This window comes from Fragaria vesca, linkage group LG2 (genome assembly GCF_000184155.1).
Source record: "Fragaria vesca subsp. vesca linkage group LG2, FraVesHawaii_1.0, whole genome shotgun sequence".
Lineage (NCBI taxonomy): Eukaryota > Viridiplantae > Streptophyta > Magnoliopsida > Rosales > Rosaceae > Fragaria > Fragaria vesca.
This window is the reverse complement of record NC_020492.1, coordinates 17,490,801-17,502,593: the sequence shown is the minus strand read 5'-3', so window position 1 is coordinate 17,502,593 and position 11,793 is coordinate 17,490,801. Positions and strand designations below refer to the sequence as shown.

The following is an 11,793-nucleotide window of genomic DNA, read 5'->3' as shown; positions in this document are numbered from 1 at the left end:
ATATATATATATATATGCTTTAATAAAAAAGAAATTGGAAAACAAAAATATATAAGGAAAATAATAAAGAATGTAATCAATTATTATTGAATTGAAAAGTCTAGAGAGAATAAATATAATATTTTCTTTTGTATAATTATTGTCCTAAATAGTAATTGTGTATGAGGATATATATGTCATTTAATAATTCACAATAGAGTGAGGTCTAGTAAGTAAATTTAGAGGTCCCAACAGCCGCACTCTTATCCTATTTAATAAACAGATCGTATCTTGTTGGACCAAAAGACCCATTAAAGCAAGAATCAAACAAGAAAAATTATAGCGTTAACAATGACTCTAGCTTAAGGTGGTTTTCTCAATAAGTAGGGAAAAAAAAAGAAAAAAGGTGATGCTATTAACACACCTATTTTTGTTATTAACACATCTCAACTATTTTTCTAGCCACACATTTTAATTTTATTTACAAACTTGTCACTTGAATTTGTTTCATGATTGACTATTATTATAGATAGGTGTGTTAATAGCAAGCTTCTAAAAGGCCCCGCCGCTTCGCTTTTCTTCCAGCCCTTTGTGTCAGGTTGTGGGCGATTAGGCGGCCGCCTAGCCCGCCTAGTCGCTGCCTTGCCCGCCTAGGCTTCTAAACTCTCTGGCTAATTTTGTTTTCTTTTTGTGGTGAGATTGTTATATTGTGAGGAGTATGAGAGTATATGAGTTAATGGTGTGTTTAAAATTAGAAGTGTATATGTTTATTGTTGCTCACTTTTTCGGGAAGTTATGTTAAATTTTAGTTATAATTTATTTTATAAATGTGTCTGACTAAATTTATGTTGAATAATTTATCACCGTTTTCAAATATTGAATTGCATAAAATATATATTTTTAATTAATAAATCTTAAAAAATACAAATTGCCTAGTCCCCGCCTAATCCTCACCTAGGTTGTCCAGGCTCTAGGTTGCGGGTTACTCCCGCCTACCCCGTAGCTCCTTTTAGAACATTAGTTAATAGCGAAAAGGAGTGTGTTAATATATAGTACAAAAAAAAAAAAACAAGATGTTAGGTATTTTTTGCTTTTAAAGTGAGTAGTCACATATGAATAAACTACATAGCTAGGGGCAACGTAGGGGCGGTAAAATACATTTGATTTTTATATATACGATGATTTTTACATGTGGTAATAATTAACAACAATAAGAGTAAATAAGACAATCATGGCAATTATAAGTTCAATATTCATTTCGGCAACAAGTGCAAATTCATGACCTCTTCAAGTATGCTAATAAATAAACGGTGACTTCCGGATTAACAAACGAAAAGTTGATGTGCAAGTCTACTTGCCCGCTCATGACCCCAATAGATAACTTGTTGTATGCAGCACAAGTAGCCTCGATCTCACCTATGAATAGATGTGAAGCGATCAGGCATATTCAATGGAGTCACTTGAACCAACAAAGAAATGTACTGATTTGAGCGTCGGATGGTCTTTTGCAAGTACTCTCTCTCTCTCTAGACAGTCAAGTTTCGAGTTAGTGGTCGAACAAACCTTCTTGGTTGTATCCAGGTAAGCTCCGCTCTAGTCAGTATTTGATTGGTTACAAAATCTTCAACAAAATTTGTTTTTCATCACAACAATTTGCACCGTTTGTGACGGGTACCACTTTTCCATAAATAATGATGGCGGGAGCTGTACCTAAGGAAATATCATCTTTGTCACTAAGGACTGGGGTTGACAAAATACAAACCCTAAAACATAAATAGGGGTGGTCTGGATAATGTAGACTAGTGCAGTTTCTTTTTAATTTAGTGCTGCTTTTTATTTTTCTTTCTTTATTTATTCATGATATATCAATCATATGTATGGGCCAGTAGTTGTACATAACTTTGAAGGTAGTGGCTGACTGTGATCTTATGAGGCTGGTGGCCGATTTGAATTCAAGGGATAGTGGCCAAAAAGGATAAATTGTTGTCAATTAAATTCAATGTAAAATGGGGCCAATTTCATGTCTCATGTTGAAATTGAGTCTTCACCTCCAAAAAATAATCAAGGCGGTTAGGGTCGAAGAAAGATTCAAGGCGGCCAAATCCGAAGGGAAAATTTTGGGCGGCTGGGAAGGCCAGAGCTCGAGGAAAGAAGAGAGAGTCTTAGGTGCGGCTAACGCACCACGTGTCTTGTGCGACCCACTAATCACACAACGACAGTGTACCCCCCCCCCCCCCCCCCCCCCAACCACACCCCACATGCGTTCTTCTTCCTCTTTCTCTTCTTCGGTGAAGCTTCTTCTTCCTTTACACAAGTTGTATCGAGCTTAGAGTGGTGAGGATTACGGTGAAGGCGGCGGGGGTTGCAGGTTTGAGGAGGCAGCTAGGCAGAGAGAAAGAAGATCGGAGGGGATAGGTTTCCGACCGGAGCAGAGGAAGGAAGAAGATGCGCCGGAGCAGAGGAAGAAGAACGCAGGTGGTGTGAAAAAAAAAAAACAACAGGTCGCTGTGTGACTGATGGGTCGCACAGGACACGTGGTGCGTTAGCCACACCTAAGATTTTCTCAGAACGAATTAGGGCGGCTAAGGCTCGAGTAAATTTTGGGATGGCCTTGGCTGGAGGAAAGAATTGGGGCGGCTAGTACTTGAGGAAATATTTGAGGCATTGTGGGAGCTGGAATATATTTTTGGGTTTATATTTAAGACAATTATGAATGTGGCAATAATTGACTACACTAAGTGCGGTAAATCAATGCATGAATAATGAATACGGCTGTAATTGACTACGGCCGACAGTAAATCAATGCGGTACTAAAGGCGACTTGTCCTTAAGAGGAGGTTCGATCACCAGGTAATGCATTTCATTTTACTTCCATTTACTATACTGGACTTAGGCATCAAAGTGTTTTATGCAGGTATGCCCCCCTCCTCCTCCTTCTTCGACGACGGTCAAGCCTAGTCAACGGTCGATGGAAGCTTCTTGCAAGGCAGCTTCCAATCCAATCTGTATTTAATTTGTAGGACAAAATCTTCCACATAGATAGACACACCTTAGAGCATCTCCAACAGTTTCCCCATTTTCTTGAACTTCTCAATTTTGGGGAATATGGAGCTGTTTTTAGGTCCAACAACTTCCCCATCCCATTCCCCAAAATGGGGATGGAGAAGAAAGAAAAGCCTTCATTCCCCAAATTTGCAGCAAAGCCTTTCTTCCCAAAAATTAAATTCTTCATATGCTCCAACGAATTCAATACAACAATATAATATTTTATTGAGTATTTTATTGTTACGATGAAATATATAAGATTTTTTTGTTATAATTAATAATGATATAGTATACTTTATTGTTGTATTAAATGCTGAAATATCAAAAATGGGGAAGCTGTTGGATTTTGAGCATAATTTTTTTGAAGATTTTAGCTTTTGCTTCCCCATTTTAGAGAAATTTTGGGGAAGCTGTTGGAGATGCTCTTTAAGTTCTTCTATTGGTTGGTATTTGTTTTCTAGAAACCCTAAAATAAATCAAATATCACTAATTTCTATTAGTTTAAAGTATATGAGTGTTCAATCACTCCTACTTCCTTAATTTTACTAATATAGCTATCACGTCCCCTCCGATAGCAAAGTGCTGCACCCATAAAGCACAACCTGATGGAGAGCTACATTTGCTTGATTGAACAAGGCTCTCCTATATAAGTCCTTACCACCGACACCAAAATTTCACACACGACCAAATCAACATCCACACAACCAAAAGAAAACCCATGGAAACAACCACGATGTGTGAGAGCTACCAATCCAAGAGTGTGTGTGTGATTGGGGCTGGACCCTCGGGGCTTGTTGCTGCAAGAGAGCTCAAGAAAGAAGGTCACAGAGTGGTGGTGTTGGAACAAAACCACGATGTAGGAGGTCAATGGCTGTATGACCCAAATGTGGAGGGTGAGGACCCCTTGGGGAGGAACACAACGAGTCTTACTACTACTCATAATTCTCATCATAAAGTGCACAGTAGTGTTTATACCTCTTTGAGGCTGGGATCTCCTAGAGAGATCATGGCATTCACTGACTTCCCATTTTCAGTTAAGAAGGGTAGAGACTCGAGAAGGTTTCCTGGGCATAGGGAACTTCTTTTGTACCTTCAAGACTTTTGTGACTGGTTTGGGTTGAGGGATTTTATTAGATTCAATAATAAGGTGGCTTATGTGGGGATGCTGGATCATGTAGAAGGATGCCAAGATTTGAGATGGCTTGTGAAGAGCGTGGAGAAGAATACCCAGATTGTGATGGAAGAGGTGTTTAATTCTGTGGTTGTTGCTACTGGCCATCAGTATCAGCCAAGGTTGCCTTCCATTAAAGGTACGTCAATAACTCAATGAGTCTCTTTATTAACCCTAATTATCATTTCTAGTTAATCATATATATGGTGATATATATATATATATATATATATATATATATATATGTGTGTGTATTGTTCGATCTTTTTGTTATACTGTATGAATATCCTTATGTTTAGGAATGGATTCATGGAAGAGGAAGCAACTACACAGTCACATTTACAGGGTTCCCGAGCCGTTCCGTGATGAGGTAATTAACCAGTCTCTATTTGATAAACACACAGATCGAGTTTCATCGATCACTCCAATATTTGTTCTTGATAACAGTTCACGCTTCTCATGACGTTCCTCTCGATCTGTACTACTTGATGCAGGTTGTGGTGGTGGTTGGAACTGCACAAAGTGGGCAAGACATATCAGTGGAGCTGGTGCAGGAGGCAAAGGCAGTAGTGTACCTCAGCGCAAGATCCTTGAGCAATATATTTGAGGGCTTATCCAAGGTCATTTCCAAGCATGATAATTTGCATCTTCGTCCACAGGTACTACGTACATTGGCACTGGTCGTGTATCGAAAGCAATTAGACCTCTAATTAGTCCGATTCATTTTCCTATATTTCTTTACATCGTTGGGGTAATTCTTTACAATCTCTTTAGTTTTGACCGATATTTCAATCCAAACTCAATATTTTCTTTTCAATTGTCATCAATCTAGAATCCTGATATTTATATCGAAACCGGAATTTCGAACCTTAGACCTTGGAAGAATTTTAACAGCTAAAATCGTACAATCTATGTATGCAGATAGAGTGCCTTCAACAAGATGGAAAGGTATTGTTTGTGGATGGTTCTTGGGTCATCGCCGACACTATCATCTACTGCACAGGGTAATTAAACTATCCAAATAGATCGACATTATGCAAGTACTGTCTCGCAGACAGTATATTATTAGCTGAATGATTACTTGAGGACAAAGATATCAATGGCTCAAAGCCAAACTAAACTTACCAATTTTACCAATGGACGGGGAGATTTTCCGAGTCCCTTGCATTTGTTCCTAATTGTTCGAAGCGGGTTATTATTGTGACCTGTTTATGTACTTTTGTGCAGTTATTCATACACATTCCCATTTCTTGACACCAAAGGAATAGTAGCTATTGATGATGATAGGGTTGGTCCTTTGTTTGAGCACACCTTCCCTCCCTCACTTGCTCCATCTTTATCTTTCATTGGAATTCCTAGAAAGGTACTAACATTTACTCGTGTGAGTGTCTGTGTGTGTGTGTGTGTTGTTTTTTTTTTTTTCCCATTGGCTCAACATATATCGTAAACTGTATGGTGCTCAGGGGTATCTATAGGGCCATTGAACTGCAAATTGTTTGCGGTCTGCGTCATTTACTGAGCTAATCCAACAATTCTGAACCGTAAACTTTCAATACTTAAGAACAGTAACCATGCATTTAGAATTATAGATATAGCTTTCATGTTGATCATTTGTTCAATCCAGGTGATAGCGTTCCATTTCTTTGAGTCGCAAGCAAAATGGATAGCTCAAGTGCTCTCTGGGAAAAGAAAACTGCCATCAAGGGATGAAATGATGCAGTCCATCAAGGACTTCTACCACTCAAGGGATGTTGCTGGCATCCCAAAGTACCAGACTCATGATATTGGAGAATTCGAGGTAAAGATGTCTGTTACCTCAGGCAACAAAATAATCTATACCATATATGTTTACACTTTGTCGTTTATACTGGTGATCTTGCATTCTATGCTATCTATATAGCAAGACTAATTTGTTTGCTCGACCATCATTGCAGTATTGCGACAAATATGCAGATTATACTGGGTTCCCACATTTAGAGGAATGGAAGAAAAAGATTTTCTTTATTATCTTAAACAATTATTTTACCAACCTGGAAACATACAGAGATTCGTTGGATGATGATGACTTGATTAAAGAGGCTCTGCAAAGTCCACATTTCATTGAACAAGAACAAGACGCTCAAGTTTCTCCGCTGTAAAGGTCTAAATTATTGATGTAAATTTGAATAAATCAATGTATTTGTTAAAGAACACAATCAAGTATCATCAAATGTGGCAATCTAGAACTATAAAACATGGTGTTGCAAACATGCAAAAGCAGGTGACTAGTGTGTGTGTATACGAACACAGAAGAGAGATTTAGCAAGGAGAATTGACACCAGTTTCAACACAAAGACTGACATCAAAAGCGGATGCAATGAAGGGTACATCAGTATATTGAATTATATGCAACGCAAAGGTCATCTCAGAAAATATACCAGCTCGGCCAGCTAAAAAAAAAAAAAAAAAAAAGAAGAAAAGAAACAGATATACCAGCTAAACATCATACATAAACCAAAACCGAAAAGGTTCCTACCAATATTTATTTAGTAACAGGCAATCTCATGATCTGAAGTATGTAAGGAACATGATCCACAAGCTGCACTGACTGCTACGCACAAGTTCACAACTCAATATGATCTATTGGGGTTCGCAGATGAAGTTGACTTGGCTTTCGCAAAATCAACGAGGTCTTTGAAGAGCGCATCTTCCTGTTTTACTTGTTTTGTTGCGGTAGATGAATTGAGAGAGAGCGTCTGCGTCTGTCCCACTAAATTGTCATAAGACGAACCAGATCCACCACTTGGTCCACCTGCTTGCTGCTCAAAAAACTGTTGTCTCTGATTATACCTGGACGGTGGAGGTGGAAGGATGACAGGAGATTGAGAACCTCCAGGAGATAGAGAACCTTCAGGAGCCTGCGCATCCCAAGGAGCTGGAGGCAGCCCATCAATGGATTTGCTTCGTGGAGCAGGTTCATCGTAAATAGGCTTTCCAGTGAACAAAGGTGATGGAGTCGTGTTTTGGGAATGGGATGAAGGGGGCGAGGAAGATAATGGGGTCAACCGTGAACTGGAATTTGGGCTCGCATGAGCTGGAACTGCAAAGGACGTGGATTCTGAAGTTGCAGAGGATCCTTCAGATTTGTAGGCTTCACCACTGAGATAATCAATCAGACCAGGACCAAGGGTTATTGGCCTTTTTGAGGAGGGTGGAGGAGGAAGAAGTGGACTGACTCGCACAGGTTCAGTCTTGGAATTGGCTGATCTCGGGCCCTGTCCTTGTGAATTATCTCTTGATGACCTGCAATGCATTTCACCAAATTCTACTTAGAGAAAAACAAGAAAATAAGCAAATAAACAGAATCTACAATCTTCATATCCTCTACCACACATATTCAATGACAAGCAATGAATAGTTGCCTCATTTATACTCCATATACGCATATCAAACTAAATCAGGTACAGTAATGAAAACGATATACAATAAACTGAGAGTACATCTTCTGATTGTCACCTGTGAGCTAGTTGGGCAAATTCATCCTCCGACTCATCATCCTCATGGTTCACATTCACAAGCGGCACAACAGAAGATTCTGGTCCTCTTACCCCTGTTATTGTTCCTTTCACCATGTCATCATGCCGACTAAGTACCCTCTGCAGATCGTCGTTCAGTGACAATCCCTGAAACAGAAGCGACTCATCTCTGAAAGACAGAGACACAACCATCAACAACTTCAAATCTACAACAAAAACCAGCATGTTTGTGAGCAATCACTTACGCAGTGTTATTCACAAGAACCATGACACGCTTTTGGTAGGAACGACACTGATCAACAAGGTCAACAATAACTTCTTCCTTTAAACCCTGCCATAATATTCAGAATTAAATGTTATGATAACCAGGATGATTAATAAACTGGCAATTCTAGTCAACAGTACGAATTAAGAACCTATCCAAATGCACAGAAGGTAAAAACATGAAAAAGTACAAATGTACTTGTAGCAATGCTAAATCCAAGTATTTTCGCACAAGAAAGTATCCAAAGCTTAAAGATAGCTTAGAATATTACCTCAGGGTTATTACCATCCAAGGCATTCAGCATTTCCATCAAGACATCAGCAATTCCTCGAGCATTTTGAATCTCCGGCAAGCTGATCATAAATAATTTAAAGTGTTACGTAATCACAGATTCATGAATACCACAGACCAATTTTAGCAAAAACCAAAAGATATAACCAAAGTTCACATGTGACATCCTTTACAATATCAAATGTTGTTATGAACAGTTTCACACTCGAGAAAATTCGGAATAATGATGTGACTTTGAAATTAGGGTAAACAAATACAAAAGTGACAGAGGTTTCTGTAGCCGTACAACGGCTCAAGAGTTTACAACACCAATCACAAAGCCTTTTGGATATGAAGTCTAAATTTCTAGTTGACAAAGGCATACACAACCACATTAGTTCTCACGTTAATAAAAATGATCAATAGCATTTTCGAATTGTAAGTCTTTAATGAACATATGTACATCAACAAGCCAGATTGAGGTTTCCAATTAGAGGTCACTTATATTAGGCAAAGATACCGACATTCGTAATCAAAAAAAAAAAAAATTACTCTATCAGTCTAATTCATTCAACATGCCTATGATCAACATAGATGCAACAATAAAGCAGCAAAGATCTTGGAATAGGCAGTAAATACTGAACTGAAAGAGCCGAAACTGTATTGGCTCAATGTGAGACAAGATTCATCAGTTAGTACCTAAGACCAGAAGCATCGGACTCCAGAGAAGCCTGAATAGCAGCATCATCATATGATGTAACAGGAGGAACTACTGGCTGGGTCTGCGGTGGAGTAAAGAGCGGTACACTGTTCTCTTCTCGTGGAGGAAATTCAACTCCAGCAGACTGTAAATCATAATTTAGATGGTTAGAAGGAAAGAAGCAGAATAAAATAAAATTATGAACATACTAAAAGACAACTTTATGTTAAGGGTCTATAAACGGCAAGGAGCATCGAGATGTTATAATCCAATTACCCTCAGTTCGTTATATGCTGCATAGTACTGGGGAAATCTTGATCCCGACGAGCCCCCAAAAGCTTCTTGCCAGGTATCTATTAAAATAAGTATCTTTTCCCTTACATTCAAATCTGGCTGCATAGTAGAATTAAATTACAAAGCAGAAAAGACATTAGTGCCTGTTCCTGCCAAATTGAAAAGGCAAATGATGGAGGTCAAGAAAATGTACACCACCTTCTTCTTTACTATTTTGACCATATCATGCAAGATATCACGCTCGACAATATGGCGAAAAATACTCTCGCCACAATTTTTGCTCACAGTCTCCAAAGCCTGGATTAAATTACCCAAAAGGGAAAAGCAAAAGAAACATCAGTCAACGCTTTTTTGCTAAGGGTAGCAACATAACTACTGAACCACAACTGATGTCTCAATAATTGAACACTCATTGACATTTTAATGTGTATGCGTGATTTCAGCAAGGGAATACTACATAGTCTATAGGTCATGAATTTATAAAAATGAAAAGAAATGCATAAATCTTTTTTACTTCAAGAAATTGATAAGGGGAATCAAATGCTATACACAAGAAACATATTAAGAAAGTTTAAAAAGTAGAATATACTAACAAAAAGAGCCAGAAGTTGTATTTTTGGATTTTTACTGCCCAGGCGCTTCTTTAGTATCTTCAAGGCATCTTTTGCTTGCCTGCAAAATTTCAGTATAACATTCTGAATATCAAAATTGGAAAGGATTAGGGAAACATATCATGATTCACAAACATGACATTGAGCTACTAAAATAATTGAATAACCAGTCTTCCACATTTCCAGTGAAGTGATGCACCAGGAACATAATAGAACCTTTTTATTTTTGTCTGAAGGAACATTATAGAACCTAGTTAAACAAAACTAATTATTATTTGCCTATTTACTAAAAAAAAAAAGTTTTGCTATTACGTTGTTAAGATCATGAAAACATTATTGTAATAAGAAACAAAAGCAGGCTCAAGTAAAAGAGCCACCTTAACAAAGGAATTACAAGTTCTTAGAAAAAGAAAAGTTGGGCAAGGATTTGGCAAGATGTTAGACTTATAATGTCTGAAATTTAAATTTGAAGTTATTCATACAAATTCAACCCGGTAAAATCATAGAACCTTGCAACCTTAACATACTTAAATCGATTTAAAGAATTATCTAAATGAATTCAGAAGGAAGAAAAGAAAATATGTTGATAAATGTATTCCAATTCGTTAACTATTACTATCTTTCAACAAAAATGTCCAAATCGTTTATCATCAGGTGCACAAACACACCAAACAAGCACTCTATTAAGAGAAGGTTCTTTACAGGTATATAAAAGAAAAAGGAAATAAGAAACAAGAAAAACTGTGCAACATTAGGAATCCTTTACATTAACAGATATTCTATGTAAAATTTAGAGCTCGCCCAATTACGGCAGACGGTATTAATTTAGTAGGGTACACCATAAACTATCTAAGACAAGATAGGAGCATCTATTGGAGCAATTCCCTCCTATCAGAGACCTGTATTAGGCAAAATATGAGGTTCCTCAGAAAGTCTAGAAGATATCTCTTCTATAGCAGTATTGACCAAACAAACGCATCTCATCTGTTTAAATTGCAAGTCTATAGCATTGAAATGAAATATATTAGAGTTTAAAGGATCACTTAAACCAAAAATAAAGTAGTTACTGCTTATAAAATTTACATGGAATGGTCATTCACAGAATCCACATTGAAATTGTATCCCCGATTGGGCAGTCAGTCAATCTAACGACATATTCTACAATCATATATGCACAATTTCAACTGACAAAACACTACCACATCACATTATTACGAATATCAACTACTCACAATTCCAACCTATCTCTTCTATAAACATTTCCACATAACAACCACACAGAATTCAGAAACCTATAAAAGACAACTCAAGGAAGCAAAGAATCAGTACCCGGGGTCCATATTGATAATGTCGCATAGCTCAATGTTAATTGCCCAGTCTGGACCAATGAGCATATCACTCGTGGCCCTCTCGGCACACGATGCCGCACCACCAGCCATCCCTGATATCCCAAAGAAGCTCCACTCAAGTCCTGAATCCTCCAAAAACCCTAACATCACAAGCCAAAACACAAATTCAACATCACAGTCGTAAACTTCGAAAACAAGCTAAAAATGAACCCAACCAATGCAGAAAAAAACTGAAATTAGGTCAACCAAAAAGAGTAGCCTAAGATTATAACTAAATTTCATCCGAAATTACAAGATTTAAAGACTAAAAATATCTAAGCAAGATCCACATGAGAGGGCGATCAGATCATCAATAGAGTGTAATTAGCATTACGAAAAGTATAATTGAGAGGCGGAATTGAATTTGAAGCTTAAACCCAGAGCTGTTGACGGAACGATCAAATGAGAATGGAACCGGAAACGAAGAGAGTCTGGATTTTGATCTGAGAGTTGTTGAGGGAGAGAAGAGAGAGAGAGAGAGCGCGCGCGTACCAGTGAGAATCGAAGAGGCGGCGAATGCTGAGATGGGGAGAATTTGAGGGGGAGAGAAACAGA

The 11,793-nt window shown here is 37.9% G+C and overlaps 2 protein-coding genes across 2 annotated transcripts; one reads left to right on the top strand and one right to left on the bottom strand.

Moving 5' to 3' along the window:
• Positions 1-3,706: 3,706 nt before the first annotated feature.
• LOC101312218 (flavin-containing monooxygenase FMO GS-OX-like 9-like) lies at positions 3,707-6,620 on the top strand. Its single transcript, XM_004290678.1, has 7 exons — positions 3,707-4,334; positions 4,495-4,565; positions 4,690-4,854; positions 5,117-5,199; positions 5,423-5,558; positions 5,820-5,993; positions 6,130-6,620. The coding sequence occupies exons 1-7, from the start codon at positions 3,743-3,745 to the stop codon at positions 6,331-6,333; spliced, it is 1,425 nt and encodes a 474-aa protein (XP_004290726.1). The 5' UTR covers positions 3,707-3,742; the 3' UTR covers positions 6,334-6,620.
• Positions 6,621-6,624: 4 nt separating this feature from the next.
• Positions 6,625-11,793, bottom strand: LOC101311930. The gene is made up of 10 exons (XM_004290677.1): positions 11,731-11,793; positions 11,180-11,339; positions 9,833-9,911; positions 9,438-9,536; positions 9,222-9,338; positions 8,945-9,090; positions 8,247-8,328; positions 7,956-8,041; positions 7,691-7,879; positions 6,625-7,477 (listed from the first exon to the last, which is right to left on the bottom strand). The coding sequence occupies exons 2-10, from the start codon at positions 11,287-11,289 to the stop codon at positions 6,805-6,807; spliced, it is 1,581 nt and encodes a 526-aa protein (XP_004290725.1). The 5' UTR covers positions 11,290-11,339; positions 11,731-11,793; the 3' UTR covers positions 6,625-6,804.

Excerpts from the sequence above, each read along its gene's own strand:
- LOC101311930 (XM_004290677.1), bottom strand. The coding sequence starts at position 11,289 with ATGGCTGGTGGTGCGGCATCGTGTGCCGAGAGGGCCACGAGTGATATG. Across the intron at positions 9,537-9,832 it reads TACAACTTCTGGCTCTTTTT|GCTTTGGAGACTGTGAGCAA; the intron begins GTTAGTATATTC and ends AATTTAATCCAG. Across the intron at positions 7,478-7,690 it reads TTTGCCCAACTAGCTCACAG|GTCATCAAGAGATAATTCAC; the intron begins GTGACAATCAGA and ends AATGCATTGCAG.
- LOC101312218 (XM_004290678.1), top strand. The coding sequence starts at position 3,743 with ATGGAAACAACCACGATGTGTGAGAGCTACCAATCCAAGAGTGTGTGT. Across the intron at positions 4,335-4,494 it reads AAGGTTGCCTTCCATTAAAG|GAATGGATTCATGGAAGAGG; the intron begins GTACGTCAATAA and ends CCTTATGTTTAG. Across the intron at positions 4,855-5,116 it reads ATTTGCATCTTCGTCCACAG|ATAGAGTGCCTTCAACAAGA; the intron begins GTACTACGTACA and ends CTATGTATGCAG.